Genomic DNA, 20238 nt, shown 5'->3' with positions numbered 1-20238 from the left:
AAAATTGATACACTTATTAAATAAACGGTTATAATTGCAAATTAAGCTATAAGGTTATTGTTATGTTGCATTTATTTAAATTTTGATAAAATAATGTGAATTGTTGTGTCCTTTTTATCCAAAATTTAATGCTATTGGCCAAATTGTGAAAAAATAAAGTACAGTAACAGCCAAAATTGACTGAATTTGGAAGAAATTAATTGGATTGTTTGAGTTGCAATTGTGACAAGTGATAACAACCTTACTTGATTTCACTACATCACACAACTTATATAAATTTAAAAGAAGAAACAAATAAAAATAAAATAAATTCATGAAAAATTAAAACTTTATTTTCACTACACATAGACTATAATTCAAGAAGTAAAGTTTAGACCCGTCCCTCAGTGTGGTCAGTAATTCATACCATCGGGTAGCAAAACTTACACCTATTCACCAATTATGACGGCCTATTAGGACCTCTTTCCTCCTCCCTCATCTACTCAATCGTCGTGGTCAGGACCCACACGAAAAGGAGGAGTGAGTTCGATCAAACATCTTAGCCATAGATGAAAACTTCACCGTCATTCAATTCTAATTCTTGTTCCCGAGATAATCGTATTTGGAAGAGGAATAAAATACCCACAAATTTACCTTTACCTCACGACTGAAAGACCTTCAGCTCAAATACAATAAACACAAATAATTATTAAAAAAAAAAAAAAAAAAACTACAATAACTAGTAAAAAAATATAATAATTGAAAATTAAAACTATTCATCTTCATTCCATATTCCCAAAATTGTACAAGACTATACAATAAGTAATTTTTTCGCCACTTTCACCATAATCTTTTTCCCCCCTTTTTATCTTGTAAGTATATATACATTTTACATTATCAAAATCCCAATCAGCCCCCTACACCCACCCTCAAAAATAAACCGGCAATGCTACAAACCGGCGGCGACCGGAGAATACTCGCCGTAAAAATCAGAAATGCCGGAAGCCAACCATAATCTCTCATTGAAACTCTCTTGCATATCATCAGGTATAAACGGCGTTCGACAAAGTGGACACGTCTTCTGATCATGATCCATCCAACGGTCCAAACAATTCCGATGGAAAATATGCCTGCAATTCGTCAGTCGTCGAATCTCATCGTCACCGTCGAATTCAAACAAGCAAACTGCACAGCTCTCCGGTGGATCAATTGCTCCGAGCTCGGAGAATTTAACCACCGGGAGTAGCTCCCGGATCAGTACGGCGGATACTGAGTGGAGCTCCGAGTCTGAGTCGGTTCGGGTTTGGAATGACATTTCGGGTTCGAGAAAGTCTTCCAGTCCGAAAATGGTGAAAACCGTGCAAAGGAATTTTCTCATCAGACCGAGTAGTGTTAGTAAGTGGACGAGTAATTTGGGTAGAAATAAATCCGAATAACCTACCGGAAAACCCATATTTGGTTTAGCAATGAAGAAGAACAAAAAAAAACAAGACAACTCGAGTGAAGGATGAGGGTGAGATTTGAGAGAGCGGAGGGGAAACGGAAAACGGGGAGGTGGGTTATATAGGGGGAGATAGGGAGATGTGAAATGACGAAAAAGGGTATAGGTGTGGAGGAAATTACGGTGAAGCAAAGGGCGGGGGTGCGGGGTAGTAGGGACGTGGGTATGTATACGCTAATGTCCTATTCGAGGAAGTTGTAGGGGTTGCAGTTGTCGTACAATTTGGGTCACTCACTGATGAACACGTTGTGTTTTTGCTCTTTTTACTGCAAAAATTTAACAGGTCATTTGGTATGCGGAATAAAATGGTTTATTTACGATTAAATTTGAGATCATAATATTTAATTGAAAGTATAAATTTATTAACTCCATTAAAAAGAGTATAAGTACTTCTAATTAATTCTGGATATTTTATCTTATCTCATTCAATTTGGTAGTATTATTTTACTGAAAAAATAACATAAACACATCTTAACTTATTATATTTACATAAATTTTCATTCTTACAAATAATTACAAAAATCTCAATTAATTATGTATCTTCGTTGAATGTATCGGAAGCTAATTATGTATCTTGACAGACACAAAATTAAAAAAATGTATTGAAAGCTAATTATGTATTTTTAAGGAAAATGTATTTTTTTTTGAATGTATCGGAAGCTAATTATGCATGTATCTTGACAGATTTAAAATCAAAATTTCAGTAATTATGTAAGTGTCAAAATATTCTGTAATTAAGTTCCAAACTATCAAGATTTATGTTTTTTTTGCCTTATTTTATTTCATCTTCCAAGTGGAATTAATTAATGAACTAATGCTAGGATTACAATCGTAGGACTATGATTTTAAATTATAATTGTGTTTTGATAATCAAATTGACTTTGATCATTTATCATGCATTTATTAATTTGATAAAAATATTCAATAATTTTGAATAGAGATGAGTGAATCTTTTATACCATTTGTATAAAATTACATAAAAGAAATAATATTGTAGTGATTAGAGTGGCTTAAAATTATGTAAGTTCAATCAAATAACGTTTACTTAATACCCAAAATCTACTTTTAAAAACAAAGATCAAAGTTTTGAGGTAAATGAAGTACTACTATACATACTTTGAATAATTAATTTCTCATTTTTGTTTGCAAATTTGACACTTATAAGATAATAGTTGAGCATTACAGATTTGGACAAAAAAGAAATCCACCTAAAAACGATTTACAAATAACAAACTACGAAAATGTAAGGCAAAAAGAAAAATAAATATATGGTCATGTCACTCAAAAAAGAAATTAAAGAAGGTCCCTTCGTGCATTTTTTCTTTTACATATTTTTAATTCGTGACAAATTTAAATAATCTTTCTGGTTTTCTATTTAATTAAAGTGTATAAAAAATTAATGATATGAATGACGTAAAATTTTAGTGGAACAATAGCCAATTATGACATATTGTATATAATGATTTTATGCGTCAATAGATAAAGGATTTTAAATGAGAAAAGACATCGTTTCCGACCCAAACTATACAAGAAAAGTCAAAGTCACACCTAACTATACTAGTGACCTATTACACACGTAAACTATAAAAAATTGATATTTTTCACCCTCTAGATCTGACGTGGAAAAAATATAATTATTTGAATAAAATATAGCGTGTCTGATAGTAAAATTAACGCAAAAAACAAAAAAAATAATTCCTCCCCCACACCCAAACCACCTTCATCTTCATCACCCCCACCCCCAAACCATCTTCTTCTTCATGACCTCCACCCCCACCCCTAAACTCCAACCCCACCCCAACCAACACTTCTTCTTTATCAGCCCCAACCTCAAACTCTAACCCCACGCCCAAATAACACAATTTCTTCACACCACATCCTCCCCCTTCATCGAATCAATGTCAATTTCACAATGAATAAAATCAAATTGTATTTGATTTTAAATGGGCAAAATCAAATTTTATATAAAAAAAAAAATACAAAATCTAAAATCGGAATTCAAATTGAATTTGCTGTTTTCAATTCGTCGGCATTCCGACGAACTCAAACGGTGATGAATATCGAAGGATAGGTCGAGAATTCTGTAGCAAGGACGTTTTCCGGTGAGTTTTCGTCGGAAAAATCAGATTCACCGTCTGCTTTCTCCTCTCTATCTGTTAACTATTAATCCATCCAAAAACAGAGCTTGCCACCACATTTTTTTTAAAAAAAAAATAAATTATAGCTGAAAAACAAATAAATAAGTAAGGAAATGTCGTTTGTCATTACCCTGAAGCATAGAGGCCAACAGTCGAGTGATCATTTTTTGAAATAATAATGGCAGGTTGACCATTTAAGTAAAAAAAGAAAAAGTGGTATGTGCGTGCATACGTTTAAATTTAAAAAAAAATTCTGAAAATAATAAATTTATTATTTTTTTCGTATTATGCTGACGTGGCAGACGCGTGTGCAACACCACACCACATGCAAGTGGTATAATACTTTACAGGGTGTAAAAAGTATCATTTTTTTATAATTTAGGTGTGTAATACGTCACTTGAATAGTTTAGGTGTGGCTTCGACTTTTCTTGTATAGTTTGGGGTGGAAATAATGTTTTTTCCTGGTTTTAAATATTGCTAGGATTTTTATACTTTTTACTAAGACTATAACTTTGGCAGATAATGTTTCATTTTCAAGAAAACAACCTTCATTTTAAAGAATTAATCATGGAAAAATTCTCTGTCTAAATAGAAAAAATATTGTGCCTTGACTAAGTATAGTATATCTTTTTATGACAATTTTTTTTAATATATGAGTCATAGCCCACAAAACAGAAGAAAGTTTTTTTTACTAGTTGTTCTACCACGAAGTTTCGAGGAACTAATCTTGTGTATATCTAATTATTATAAAATAAAAATTTATGATTAAGTGCACACACCATTATTCGTATAAAAATCCATTGATAAACTGTTCATGCATTTGTTTAATTCTAAATAAGAGAAAATCGCAGGTTGGTTCGATTATGTTTTACTTTGATTTACAGATGTATCAATTAGTAGGTTTTGTGAAATTACGATAAGTAAATATGTTAAAACGAAATGAAATAGAGTTAATATCGCATAAAAGAAAATAATATCAATGCACTAAACTAAAGATATGACATAACAAAATGAAAAAGATACATCCATATCTATATATATAAGTGGTGTGTACGAGTAATTGGGATTAAATTTTTAGAATTGCTACTATATATATATATATGTTAGATTTTGAATTTATTGCTTTTCTAGGGTATTATGATTTTCTTTTTTTGGTCAGTTAACCTACATGAGAAAAATTAATATAAAAGAAAATATTAAAACTACAGAGAGGATGATTTCCCCCTAATAAAACTCTCTAACAATTATATCGTATTGTTATTGTGTTACTATATTGATTTTTATAGATTTATATGTTTGTAATTGAAAAAAATTAGGTGTACCAATAAAAGGAACACAAATAGAAAATGACTCATTTGGTGTAGTAGCTCTGTTTGACATTTATATTTTCAAAGTATTTTGAGTACAAGCATTTGCAATCTCTCAATGAGATAGTGATTGAAAAATGACCACAATGCTTGTGACCAATTCTAGTTGTTCCTTGTTAATTAGTTTAGGTTTCTAATGTGACATTTCTACCTAATTTTTAAATAATAAAGTTGTTGAAAAACGTAGGTCGAAAGTATAAGAAGCTGTTACTTTAAACTCGTTTTGCTTTTACGATATCGCTCCCTATTTCAAAGTAAAATGGTAATAAGGAGTCTTTTGTTTTTCTTCTAATGATAAAAGCAATGGGACCAAAAGAGAAAAGTCATGAAGAAATTATGCAATATCCAAAGGCATAAAGTGGGGACTAATAGTTTCTAGCATTTAATCATCCTTTTCAAAAGAACAAGGAGAAAAACAAAATTAGGAAAAACCAATCATTCCTATTCTTAGCTTATTGAAAATTCAAAAAAAGAAAAAAGAAAAAAAAAAAAAGAAGACAAAACATGATGAAGAAACAACAAATTAAAGAAAAAACCAATAAATCATCTTCTTAGATCTTGAAAACTCAATAAAATAAAACAGGCCAAAAACATGATAAAGAAAGAACAAATTAAAATGGGGAATAGAAGGAGCAAGAATTAGATAGGGGCTCACCCTTTAGTTAGCTAGTGGGTGGTTTTTGGTGCAATCCCCATTGTGTTGTCATTGTTGCATCTTCACTAGGGTGCCACTTTGCCCATTTATTTTGTCCACTTTATTAAATAAATCTTTCTAATTATTTTCATGTTGTTATGTCAGAGGCGGAGCCAGAATTTCAACTAAAGGGGTTCAATATTTGAAGAAAATCTAGCCGAGGGAAATTCAACACCTACTATAGATATATAAAAATTAATTCTAATCACGTATAACTGATATGTTTTTCCGTCGAAGGGGATTTGGATGAACCCCTACCAAAGAATTGGTCCGGCCTCGAGTTGAAGCTAGGGACGCAAAGGGTTCATTCAAATTTCCTTATATAGAAAATTACAACATATATACTTTTTATGTATAAATAATATATGTTGAATCACTTTTTAACTTCTTTGTATCTTAAATCCTCTTAGTAAAAAAAAATTCTGATTTCACTACTGATCACTATGCATATATAAGAACTTAAGATTTTTGTTGTCATGGCTCAATCCCTTCATGTGGTTCCTAAATTGCCATTAATGAAATGGAGGGCAAAACATGTGCATATAGAATGTGACACCTGCAATGTTAGCATGGGGTATTCACAAATTATTATAGTTGCATTGAAGATAACATCAATAGTACAAATAAATTCGTAAATATATTCAAATATTAATGGATGGATGTTGGTGGATCAAGAAACATGATCCATCACTTCTACTCCAACAATTATGGGTAGTGAGATGTCTAGCTTATAAGTTTTTTTTTTTTTATTCTTTATTTTATATATATGGAGATAATGAGAAATGAATATATATGAGCTATCAAAAGAAGGATATGTTTACATGTCTATGTGTCCAAGATATAAAAAAGAACAACATTGTGCACTAAAGCTCCTGCTATATATCTGTTAGGTTCGAAAATAAAAATTGGACCATAAGATTCTGTTGTATGCAGTCTTAATAGACCCTCGTAATTCAATTCTTTCCCGAATCTCCTCGGCCCTTCGCATAGCGAGAGCTTTGATGCACTGAATTGTCTGCTATCAATCCAAGATATAAAGAGAGGGAAAAAGAAGGGCAAAGAAAGAAAGAAAAGTAAGAAGAGAGGATATATATATATTATTGTGGGATGATGATATGGAAAAGGAAATAAAAAGTGCAAATGTCGGCAATGGGTGGTGAGTGATGAGTCTTGGCCAACCAGCCAAAGAGCATGGGGATTGGGGGGGCTTTTGGATTGAGTGCATTGGGCGTGGCTGCTTCTTGGCCAAGGTTGGGTGGGTAGGGCACTTCTGGTTTTTCTTTTTAAACCACCTGATGTTCGGTATCTGTTTTTTAGGAATCCAACTATATCTGGATTCGCCCCACGTCGCATCCTATTTGGGGGGAGTGCTTCCAACAAAATGTTTTTCCATACCCAGGATCGAACCTTCGACCTCTGGATTGGTTGGGCAGCCTCTTTTCGCTGCGCCAACATTGTTGGTGGGCACTTGTGTTTCTTACATCTTACTACTATGAGGTCTGCTCCAACACTCACTTTATCTATTAGAATGAAAGGAGGGTTTTGAATTAATGATAAAGTTATTTCTATTGTAATTTGTAAGTAATTGGTAAAGTTGTTGTCATGTGATCAGGAGGTCACAAATTTAATCAAGACTTGGAAACAACCTCGGATAGGAATGAAAGATAAGGCTGCATACAAGACAGCCTTATGGTGAGACACTTTTCCGGATCTTACGCATAGTGAAAGTTTTAATGCACCAAACTCTTTTTTTAATTGTATAATTTGTAGGTAGAAGCGAAGTTAGAAGGGTGTAAGAGTTCATTTAATCCCATTGTTGACAAATTGCATAGTGCATACATGATCAGTATTATTCTTTATAAAATGGATTTTAAATCCTCTTGAGTTTTTCTTATATTTACTTCGTTATATTTTAAATTTCCGACTTTATCTTTGCTTATAATTAAATCATGAGTTCTAGCAGCAAAATCAACCGGTGATGCTTGTATTAGGATTGTCTGTATTGAATAGTGGTTCTATTTGGGATACTTGGTGAATATGAAATATACTTGTACATGCATCCGACTTTCTTTTTTGTTTCTTTTTAATTACAAGTCCTAAAAATGAAACTCTCCAATAGAATTTTTTTGTCCTTCGTTGGAAAATTATTCAACACGAATTCAAATTTATAAGACTGAAAATGTTTTTTCTACCTTGTGATATATATTCATTCCAATTTTCTCTATAGGAACTACTTGTAATAGCGAACTTAATCTATGAAAGTTTATTACTTTCCCCAAATCAACCACCCAAAGAAAGAAATAAGAAATATGCAAAATAGAGAAAATTAAAGTAAAGGAATTAAGTTACCTTCACCCTTAAATAAACCATGTCTAACAAGGCCAAGACATACTGCCCCACGAAAGAATGGAAGTATTAATCAATTCCATACATATTAATTATTTCATATATACATCATATAATATATAGTATTATTATTATTATTATTTGTCCAATCTAGAGATATGGCCCCCCACCACCCACCTCCAACCAGTTGGAAGGGAGCACCCTTTTCTCCTTTGCTCAGACTCATCATATTTTCATTTTCACTAATCTACAAAAACCCCTCCACTCAACTTTGCTCCCTTTTCTTTTGTCTTTCTGTGATTCTGTCATTTGCTTATGCAAATTAAACACTTTCTCTAGAAAAGTAAAAGGCATATAAATATGTGACATAATACACGTAGACATATACGTTATATGTGACATAATACACGAAGCACGTCTTATAATATAAGAATTGGCCACATAGAACGTCCTATTTATAGAACATATGTATCTACTTGTTGAACTTTATATAAGTTTAAGTATCTACTTATGCACTAAATTTGAAGATCATAGATATGATCTGAGGTCAAGTTAAAAGGATAAGTTATGTATGAAAAATGCGTTTGAGTGTGTTAGTTGTTCTATTTAATTACCCTAGCAAGTTCTTTCTTTCTATTTTTAGGTACGTGTGTACAACAACAATTTAAAATGACGAAGCGCAAAATTAAAATGCTTTTTACAAAATTCCTTTAAAACGCTAGCAAATCTTGTTGAAGTAGGAATTAAAATTATTTAAACTTTGATATTTGGTATTTTATTCGATTCAAATTAGTATTGGATCAAATTTTCTAGTTCTAGTTAATATAATTCTTTCACTACCATATATAATAAATAGGGGTATTACCAGCTATTTTGACTGAGAGTGTGAGAATTAATGTATTGAGATTCATGAGATTATAAATTAATCTTTTTCCTTTTTTTTTTGTGTGTGGTATTTAAAAGTTAAAACATTCAAAAATATTTAAAAAAGAAATTTTGTGAAAACATTCTACAACTTAAGAAATTTCTTTCTATCTTCCCAAGATTATGCTAAATTTGTTCATGATACTTCTCCATTTTCTGTTGGAAATATAACAATGTTTTTTGTATTTTAAATTTTCGATCCTAGAGGGGGGGTGGGGGGTGGGGGCTTGCATGATTGGATGTAATTAATTAATACTTCTAATTTCTTGTAGATATAGTAAAACTTATTGTAGGGAAAAAGTGTGTATATATTTTATTAGCTTACATTGAGAAAAATAAGTGTATAAAAGGAGTAGGAGTGGACTACGGACCTAGGCTTTTTCCAAAAACAAACATAGGAGCAACCACTTTCCGTTAAAGTTTTCATTTCACCATCATTTCTTTGTATAAAAAAATTATTTGTTATTTTCAGTGGCTAATTTAATAATATTATTCCTAGCTAGGAACTTATAATAAGTAGTAATGTAATTGTTATAATAATAAGCAGTTACACAATTTTTTGTGACAAAACCCGTGACTTCAGTAGAGTATTTCTCTCTTAACCGTTAGTTGAGCGGGGGATCGATCTTCTAAATGTGGGGTTTTTCATATTCGAACTTCTTACATGCTTTCTCGTTTAGCTAATTGTAGGAAGTTTGCATAGTATGACTTTATTTTTCTTATGTTACTTGCGCGCTATTATATCTGGAGTGGAATATTTATCTTGTGCCTCGAATGATAATAATGATTGTGAATTTCTATTTTAGAATGACTTAGAATATGAATTAGAGTATTAGAAAAGATGATATTGAAAATAATAAAGGATATGAATTATGTTATTATGGATAATAATTTAAATTTAGCAATATATATTATATATGGACATAATTTACAACTTATTAACAAAGTGATGTGGCTTTCAGTCAGCCCTTAATAATTGGACAGACTCATATATATAGTTGTATAAATAATAGGATGATGATCATGATATATTTGTTTTGCATGTATATTCCTTCTTAGTCCAAGTGAGTCAATCCTATCTTTTTGACAGAATATTTTTAATTAACACTATTGATAAATTGAATTAAGTAATATTTTCTCCTTTATTTAGAAAAAAAAATGACTTGATTTTGACATAGGTTTAGGGTGCCTAATTCTTTATGAAGAATTGGGCACGGAGTATTGCTTGATTTATTAATACGTTATAAATAAAAATATTCATGAAATTTTTTAAAATTATTTTGACTCCCCAAAATTATAATATACTCCTAGAAAATTAGATAACCGATTGAATGATCCGGTGAAATGTTCGAATCGCTGAGACATGGGGAGTTTGCCGCCCGCGATATCACGAGAAGTCCATTGAACTTCGTAAACTCGGTGTTTGTAGGTGAAAGCACTGAAGAATCATTATTGAAACTTGCATAGCAGAACGACCAGCAAACATGTTTACACTGAAGAGGTTGCACGACCAGCAGAATGACCAGCGAACATGTTTACACTAGTTTATATGTTATAATGTTTTAATAGTAACATATAGGCTTTGTTAATTAGCAAGAGTATTAGGACTTTAAAGCCGAGAAAAATGAGTCCATAGACCCTCCCAAGTTTTTAATTAAAAGAAGGGGATAAGTGGGTCCCACAATATTATTAAGTTAAGAAAATAAAGTCGCTTGAACAACTGGGATAGTTGTTCGATAAGTGCATTAGTTGTCTCAACAACTTCGCACAGTTATTGAATAATTTCGCAAAGTTATCGAACAACTATCAAAGTTATTCGACAAATGCACAAAGTTGTTGGAACAAAAATATTTTTAAAAAAACTTGAAATTTTTTTTTGTCCTTTTCACCTAATTTTTAAAACTTGAAGGACCCTCACTTAATTGAAAAACTTGTTTGTCCCTTTTAATCCAAAGTTCCACTTAAGCCAGCTAACTTCCCACCCTTGTTGATTCCATTTTAATTAATGATGCCAAAGCAATCCCACTAGCCCTTAATATAAATAATTAACTAATTAATTAATAATCCAGCCGTTGTTGTAATTAAAATAGGAGACTTCCATGATAACTAAACCAGATTTGTACGCGTTTAGTTCCAAAATATTTGATTAATTTTATAGTTAAAAAAATTGATTAATTTTATAATTAAGGGTATCAGAAGTTGCCTGCCATATAATAAAGTCTATAAGGATGTAGGATTACAAGGCATGTCAGAAATTGTCTTTGTTTTAATTTTATTTTATATAAGTATAATGGGTGAAAATTAATTAATTACCACGTTATCAATGAGACATTTAATATCAAGTTGCATCTAAAAGTTAAAAAGCTAAAGGTTTCTTTTAATCATGCTTAATTAGACATGTGACACCACTAATCACTATCCTTATTTGGCAAATTTTATGTCTTAGTGATGAGTCGATAATGACTCAGGTCAAAGTACCATGATCAAACATGACACTTTTTGTTGAACTTGAAAATTGTCATGTAACATCTACGATAATTAATTATGTACGTGATTCTAGCAAGTGGTAATATATATTAGAGTTGATGCCACATGTTCAATTCTCAGAAAACGTGATAGGTGTTAAGGAGGGAAAATTATTGAATAATGTCAACATTTTAACTATAGTTAATCACACATGATGAATCGGGGATGATCTCGGTCGGAGTCATAGTGTCAAACATGGTGCTATCTCTTCTTGAGGGGCTTTGGTTAAAAGAATTAAATTGCGTCTTTAATATCAGCTATAGCTATCAATATAATGATGTATATGACCTTTGATTCTATAACAATAATAAAGTAGTATAAAAACACGGACATTTTTTGTTGAACTTGAAAGTTGTTACGTATCATCTACAACTATCTTTTTTAGCATGAATGGTAATTAATCATGTAATTCTAGCAAGTGATAATATATATTAGAGTCAATATCATATGTTTAATTCTCAAAAAACGTCGTGCTATGTGTGACAAGTGTTAAGGAGAGAAAATTATTGAATAACGTCAACATTTTGACTATAGTTAATCACAAATGATGAATCGGGGATGATCCTGGTCGGAGTTATATTGTCAAACATGGTGCTAGCTAACTGCTTGAGGGGCTTTGATTAAAAGAATTAAATTGCATCATTAACATCAACTATAGCTATCAATATAATGATGTATATAACCTTCGATTCTATAACAATAACAAATTGCAATGCACTAGTATAAAAACACGACACTTTTTGTTGAACTTGAAAATTGTTATGTATCATCTACAACTAACTTTTTTAGCATGAGGGTAATTAATCATGTGATTTTAGCAAGTGGTAGTATATATTAGAGTCAATGTCACATATGTTCAATTCTCAAAAAATATCGCGCTATGTGTGACAGGTGTTAAGAAGGAAAAATTATTGAATAACGCCAACATTTTGACTATGGTAAATCACAAGTAACGAATCGGGGATGATCCCGACCGGAGTCATATCGTTAAACATTGTGCTAGCTAGCTTCTTGAGGGGCTTTAGTTAAAAAATTAAATTACGTCTTTAACATCAACTATAGTAATCAATATAATATAATGATATATATGACCTTTGAATTTTGATTCTATAACAATAACAAATTACAATACACTAGTAGTATAAGAATATTAAATAATTTCTCTTTTTTCCTCTTAATTTCCTCCTACTTTAAAAATAAATTTTACAATATAGTACAGTACGAATTAGTACTTGTTGCACTCAAAATTACAGACACAGTTGAAGCAAGAAATCATAAAATTCAAACTTCTGCAGAGATCTAATTAAGTTTTAATTTTAAAAAATATCTAGGGTAAATAAAAAGTGATTTTTTTTTACTAGAGACCATCACATGCATTTCTGAAAACTTGTTTATAAAGTGCATAATAAGGTTAAACTGTTACAGCTTAAGACAAAACATGATGATTCACAATCAATAATTAAGTATTATTAGCACTAAATAAAGCTAATTATTCACTGTTCTTATTAGTTGTTTCCACAGCATGTTACATGTCTAATAATAATACTGAATTACTGTAATATTGTTAGGTACTCAAATTTTATTCTTTTTGACTAAATAAAAATGACAAAATTTTACAGCTATGCATGTACTGTAACAAGACTACCTTTGTCCCCCTCACCCCACAAATGAGCAAAAAAAAAAAAAAGAAATTAACAAATAAAAAATAATTTTAATACAAAGATTGTTTGTTTGTGCAGAGATTACACAGAGCTTTACTGTAAAACCACGTTTTGTTTCCTAAATTAAACAAATTAAAGCTGACATTGTGTTAGTGTGTGTGTTTTATGTATGTCTAGGAGAATTAATTTACTTTGATTTTGAGTTATGAGAAATGGTGAGGAATCTTTCTTGTAGGATTTTTAATCATTTTATTTGTTGGTTTAATCAGTTTAAAGATATTTTTAACGTGATGTAATATTATTTCTTTTGATAAAATTTGTATCGTCGACCTTATACCTTATATACGTGCAGCTTCACGATCTTTTTGTTACGTATCATTATGAGGTTTTGTTCGCTCACACAACAATCTCCTGCTTTGACTAAGTTCACAAGCTACATCACCTCAAGTTAAGTTTCGGGTGACCCATTACCACGACTCTCGAGTTAATTTTCAAGAGTCATTGCATATCACCCACATGACCGGTCATTTATGACAAACACAGCCCGAAGCTAGTTCTTCTCTACACGTGCATCTCTAAGCTACCTTTGACATGATAAAGGTCGCAAATCACAAGCCCTATACCATGCACGACTCTGTCATCTCTCAATACTCATCTGATCGAATTATTGGGTTTGATAACAATAGTTGGGTGGAATTAACCCAAGATCTCTAACATGATATGATATAAATCTCCTGCAATGACTAAGTTCAAAAGCTACATCACCTCAAACTAAGTTTCAGGTGACCCATTACCACGACTCACGAGTTAATTTTCAAGACTCGTATATTGTATATCATCCACAAGACCGAGCATTTATGATAACTGAAATCCCCAACTAGTTCTTCTTTGCACGTGCATCTCTAAGCTACCTTTGACATGGTAAAGGTCGCAAATCGCAAGCCCTACACCATGACTCTGCCATCTCTGTATACTCATCTCGCTGAATTATTAATTTTGATAACATTAGTTGGGCGAAATTAACCCAAGATCTCTAACACGATACGATATATAATCCATTTTGAATAAAAGAAATTAAACTATCGATATCTATAAGTTAAACTCAATCGTATAATAGTGTTATTGGTTTCTCTCTCACACCCCCACAAGATGGAAAAAATGGTCCTAAAACTTTGTAAGAGTTCTTCAAATTGGCTACAAGGAGAAAACATTATCTCTTTTGATGTAGATTTGTGGTCTTTTTTTTCTTCATCATTTTTGACTCTTGATTTGTATTTTCTTTTATTGCAAAGCTGGATGTCTCTATCTAATAATCTAACTTTATTTTTTTTCCCCATCTCCTGTTCTTTTCATGTTTGTAATTATCAAGATTTATTGATGTAACATGTCCTTCCTTGCTTCCCTTTCATAATTTTCTTTATAATTATAATTAATTAGAACATGGATACAACTTATATTTCCATAATTATTGGTATTATATGGAACATTACCAAACTTTATCTTTGTATTTTTCTACTTGTCATTTTCTTTGCTTTCATTTAGGATAATACTGTCTCGTCACTTTTTACTCCCCTATGATTTGAATTACAATACATATATTAGAGGGAAAAAGCTCTCTAGAATCTACGCATCATCATGAATGTTATCATACCTAGAATTTGTACTCTAAACACACTTAATTTTTACGAAAATATTTATATACGTACTACAGTAAGAGCTTGCATGAGACAAGAGCGGATGCGAATTCATCTGAATTCAATACTTTTAACATTAGAAACAAATTATTATATAAAAAATTATAAAATTCTAGTAAATAGTAAATATGAACTCGTACGTAATATTAAAAATACAATGTGTTTGATAAAGTCCTTAAAATTCGAACCTATAAAATTTAAATCGTAAATGGATTAGTACTCTTCCTGTCCATCACAAATCAGAATATGTACACATATATATTGGGTATATCATTATATGATAACGATATTAGCAGAGACATTAGTCAGATATGTGGGTCATCCTATCATGTGGGATGTCTCTTGTGTTTTTCTACCTAACTAACCCCCATCACCCCACCACCTCCACCCCAAACCATGGCGGATTTAGGATTTAGAAGTTGTGGACAGTGGCGGAGTCAGAATTTTCAATAAAGGAGTTTAAAATCGATAAATGCAGGCACATGAATTAACCGAAGGAAGTTCAACATCAATTATATATACATAAAAAATAATTTTCATCATATAAAAATAGTATAATTTTTCGTCGAAGAGGGTTCGGATGAACCCCCTAATCATAAGGTGGCTCTGCCACTGGCTGTGGGTGTTCGTAAGGTTCGAACACCATAGTGACGTTCAAAGTTTTTAGATTTCGTCTAAAAATCAAACCATCCAGCTATCTTCTTGATTTCCTGGGTATTTTTTTTAAGCTTATACCAATTTTTATATTTTTTCTATATAATTATACTCAATTTACGTTGAATTTAATGGATATCGAAGCGTCAAAAAATACATATAGATCCGCCCCTGACCCCAAACCAAAACGAAATTCTCTAAACTTTGATGACATACTAAATCATATTAATTTATCGTAGTTAAGTAATAAATTTATGCATCTACAATATATTCGATAATTTTCCATTCGGTACTTACAACTAATTCGAATTTGCCATGAAAACTACACGATTCACTCACACTAACTTGAAATCTTCAATTAAAAATAAAAAAATACTTCTCATTTCACTATAATTTTTGATAGTGTGGCAATATATATTAGTTTATCACAATTAGCGCTAATAATATGTAAAGATATATGTCATATATTTTAGCATATTAAAAAATATCGAGTGCGAATAAATTTTTAACGAGAATTCATTGGACTGTCGACATCAAAAAGAAGGTGCAAGTAAGCCAATGAGCAGTTTCAACTTTCAAATCATGGGACTGTGACCTTTCCTTGATCACCAAACGTCTATTTTTTTTTTTTCAAATTTATTTTAGTAAAATATAATATTGGTCCTAATTAATTTATTTTATTTCATTGTTTGTAGTTTCTTTTGTTGTCTTTGTGTACAAAATGCAACAAGACTATATATTTATTTCATTTCATTTTTACCTTTAAAAAAAGTTGTCATGAAATTCAAGTTTACTACTATATATTTATTGATATGAATATTTATTTTGTCCATATTTTGATGTTGAACAAATAAATTCTTCGTTATTCAACTTTAAAATTCAATTTATTTTACCCAAAGATAGATTTACTCTATTATATACGAATCTACATGAATTTACTAGCTTTTGCATAGATCACATATAATGAATTTAATTATTATATTATATTAATTTAAAGTTAAGTTTATCATAATTATCCAAATCAAATTAATGTGAACAGAGATTATTTTACTTCTTGAACAGTAATTAACCAAACTTAGCAACAATTTGTTTTTTTTTGTGTACTTGTAAATCCACTTTTAAGATATGATCTTCTAATTGGTAAAAGTAAAACTAATTAACCTCAAGGAAAATGAGATTTGCAACAAGAAATAGTATAAAGTAGAATATTAATTAACTGGGTCCCCAATAATGTGAATTAGTAATGATGTTTAATTTTTGTAAGCGTGACGGTTAAGTTCAGTTTAAATTGATATAATTAAAGTTTCCATTAAGATAGTGACATAATTTTTTACTTAATTTTAGTATATAGTATAAGATCACATGTTATTGTTCATGTGACATTTAAGATTAGAAATTTTATTAGATACCGATAATAACATGGCCCACTCATGGCGATATCGTAATTTAATTAATATTTATTTTTTAAAAAAGAAAAATATGACTGCTCATCTCGAAATAACTTTAGATATGCAATGTTACAGCTACATATGTTTAAGTTCATAAATTTCTACCAAAGTTTCAGTAAAATCAACTTAACTTAAACAGATATAATTGAAGTTCAAACAAAAATAACTGAACTTCATCGTATAAACTGTCATACACCAGTACATAAAGCTATTCCGAAATAAATAGACATGCCAATTATTAGGAAACTAAATTAGGTCCAAACACAAGAAAGTCTTGGGCTAATTGAAACCAAATGAGGCCTTGATTCATAAAGGGACTATCCAACAACAACAAAAGACTAGTGAAATTTTATAAGTAGGGTCTGGAAAGGGTAGAGTGTACGTACCTTTGCACTAACTTGTAGAGTTCGAAAAGTTATTTTTAAATGACCCTCGGCTGAAGTGCAGCAAATCCAAATACAAAGACGAAAGAAAAGTGAAGAAAATATAGCTACTAACAAATGAAGCAGTGCAAAGCCTAATAAAGGGGACAAGAACAACAATAAAAGAATGTGATAATCAAACACAGCAAGCAAACAACAGATGATGATGATAATAGATAGCAAAAGCAAACGTTCAAGGAGTATCCTTGGGAAAATAACATAAATATACACCTTAACTTACTATTTTTATACAAATTTCCATCCTTACAAAGTAACTACAAAAATTTCAACTAATTATGTATCTTCTTTAGATGTATTCGGAAGCTAATTATGTATCTCGACAGACTCAAGATCAAAAAAAATATATCGGGAGCTAATTATGTATTCTTACAAGGAAAAAATGTCTCTTCGTTGGATGTATTATGTATCTCGACTGACTCAAGATCAAAATAAATATATCGGAAGCTAATTATATATCCTTACAAGGAAAAAATGTCTCTTCGTTGGACGTATTATGTATCCCGAGAAAAAATATATCATAAGGTAATTATGTATCTTTACGAAGGAAAAATGTATCTTCATTGGATGTATGGGGAACTAATTATGTATCTCGACAGACCTTAAATCAAATTTTTAAGAATTATGTAAAATATTGAGATTTTGTGTGACTAAGCTCTAAACTGTCGGAATTTAAGTTGTTTGTCCATTAGAGACAAATCATGAAAATTTCTATAAAACTTTAGATTATCCCAGCCCAATCCAAGAAAGACTTGGGCTAATTGATTTAGGCAGCCCAATAAGGCCCTTCTTGGTCTGGACTTTGGCCCAAAAAACACAAGCAGAAAAGAGGAAGTTAATTGGGTGAGTGATTGCACCAAATTTGGTCTGACAAAAAACGGGCAAAAAAGCATAAAAATTGGAAGTTATGCCCTAAACTTTGCGAAAAGGCCTAAATATACCCTCCGTTATAAGTTTGGTCTATTTATACCCTCGTTGTTAAAGTTTAGAAGCATATATACCCCTTTGGAAGTTAAATGACATGCTGAAAATTTACAACTTAGTTTTCTTCTTTTTCTTTTTTAATTTAAATTGCCACGTAAGCAAACTAATTGCCACATCACAAAAAATAAACCCATCCAACTCTTCTACAATCTTAAACCGACTCATCCATTTGAATCAACCCATGCCGACCCAAGATCCACACCCCTTTTAACCCTTGTAATACGAAAAACTGATCAGCTTTGAACGACTAAATTCTCAACTCTTGGCCAGAAAATCTAGTAAATTCTAGTTAAAGGGGGTCCGGATCTTGGTTCGGGTCATGGGTTGATTCAAATTGATGGATCGGATTTAAACTGTACAAGTGCGGAGTGAATTTTTTTTTTTTTGTGATGTGATAATTATTTTGCTTATGTGGCAATTAAAATTAAAAAAAAAAAAAAAAAAAAGAGGCTTGTAAATTTCCAGCATGTCATTTAACTTTTAAAGGAGTATATATGCTCCTAAACTTTAACAATGGGGGCATAAATAAACCAAACTTATAACGAAGGATATATTTAAATTTTTTTGCAAAATTTAGAAACATATTTGACCTTCTTCGAGTAAATAAAGAAAGAAAGTGTTAGGCAGATGGCATATGATACTCAGAGTCCAAGGGGCATTGAATAAAGTGAAAAAGTTATTCCTAAGAACTTTTTAAAGCCTCTACTGTCTACAAATGTTAAGATCCCTAAATCAATCATCTTGTTAAAAATTCAATATGTATATATAAAAAAAAGAATTTCTTATCTATTTTTTAAGTTAAATGAAACTGATTGTTGTATATTGTTTAGTAATCTTATCTTAATTTTCTTTGACTTTTGGTATCTGTAATCATCTGTTGTTTATTGTGTTTAAGTGATCGCATCTTATTGTTTATGTTACTGTTACGTCCTGCTTACCTATTAGTTGTCTTGTTTTCCTTTACTAATGCTTTTTCTTCCTTTTCATTACTATTTTAATTTGCTTCACTTGAATAGAGGGTCTTTCGAAAACAATCGTTCAACCTTTAAAAAAAAAAAGATTATAAGATCTGTGTATACTTTATTCTCTTCAAATCTTATATTGTGTGATTTCACTGTATATGTTATTGGTTAGTGGTAATCCTAGACTTAATTGGCTGGAAAATTAGTGGAAGAAACTCTCATAATTTCTTTTTAAGTGGATCTGTCTCTTTTACTTAATTGCCTATGAGTTAATATATAGTATTATCATACATAAAAGCTGACAGAGAAATTTCAGAAGGGACCATCATGTAACATGTGGTCTCATTTTTGTTCTGTATGTACTTCCAACTTATTGCTTTCTCATGCATTACAATATTTTTGTGATGTTGGTCGTGTTCGAGTCATTTTTCGTGTATTTCGATTACTTTTATGAGATATCTGTCGCCTTTCAGCAATAATAGGTATTAGGTAATTTTATCTATCAAAATTAAAAAATCACCTAGTATTCGTCTCGGTTGGAAATTTCTCATTCGCTACAAATCTCATCATGCCAATACATAATTTGTACTATATGATAAATATTTATTCGTATCGGGCGTATAAACGGAATTTGCATTTCAATTTAGGTATTCGATAGAACTTAATAGTTGACACATAACTATATATGAAATAATAAAGTGTTAACACAAAATGTATTATTCAAATTATCTATCTCTAACACAATTCAGGATCATGGTCAATTATTATGAACGGTTTTGCTTGGTAGTGCACAGTTCAAATTTGGCTCTTAATTTTTAAAGAGTCACTAATGTTCTTTAATTCCATTTTACATTTCAAATATTAAGATATTAAAAAAAAAAAAATGCATAGTTTGATGGAGAAAAGAGCACAATTATAA

General features: G+C 30.9%; 1 protein-coding gene across 1 annotated transcript; it reads right to left on the bottom strand.

The window, feature by feature from the left end:
- Positions 1–738: 738 nt before the first annotated feature.
- On the bottom strand, positions 739–1612 carry LOC107864670 (brassinosteroid-responsive RING protein 1). The gene has a single exon (XM_016711111.2). The coding sequence runs from the start codon at positions 1430–1432 to the stop codon at positions 929–931; it is 504 nt and encodes a 167-aa protein (XP_016566597.1). The 5' UTR covers positions 1433–1612; the 3' UTR covers positions 739–928.
- Positions 1613–20238: the final 18626 nt, after the last annotated feature.

This window comes from Capsicum annuum, chromosome 1, assembly GCF_002878395.1.
Source record: "Capsicum annuum cultivar UCD-10X-F1 chromosome 1, UCD10Xv1.1, whole genome shotgun sequence".
Lineage (NCBI taxonomy): Eukaryota > Viridiplantae > Streptophyta > Magnoliopsida > Solanales > Solanaceae > Capsicum > Capsicum annuum.
This window is presented reverse-complemented; position numbering and strand designations above follow the sequence as displayed.

Excerpts from the sequence above, each read along its gene's own strand:
- LOC107864670 (XM_016711111.2), bottom strand. The coding sequence starts at position 1,432 with ATGGGTTTTCCGGTAGGTTATTCGGATTTATTTCTACCCAAATTACTC.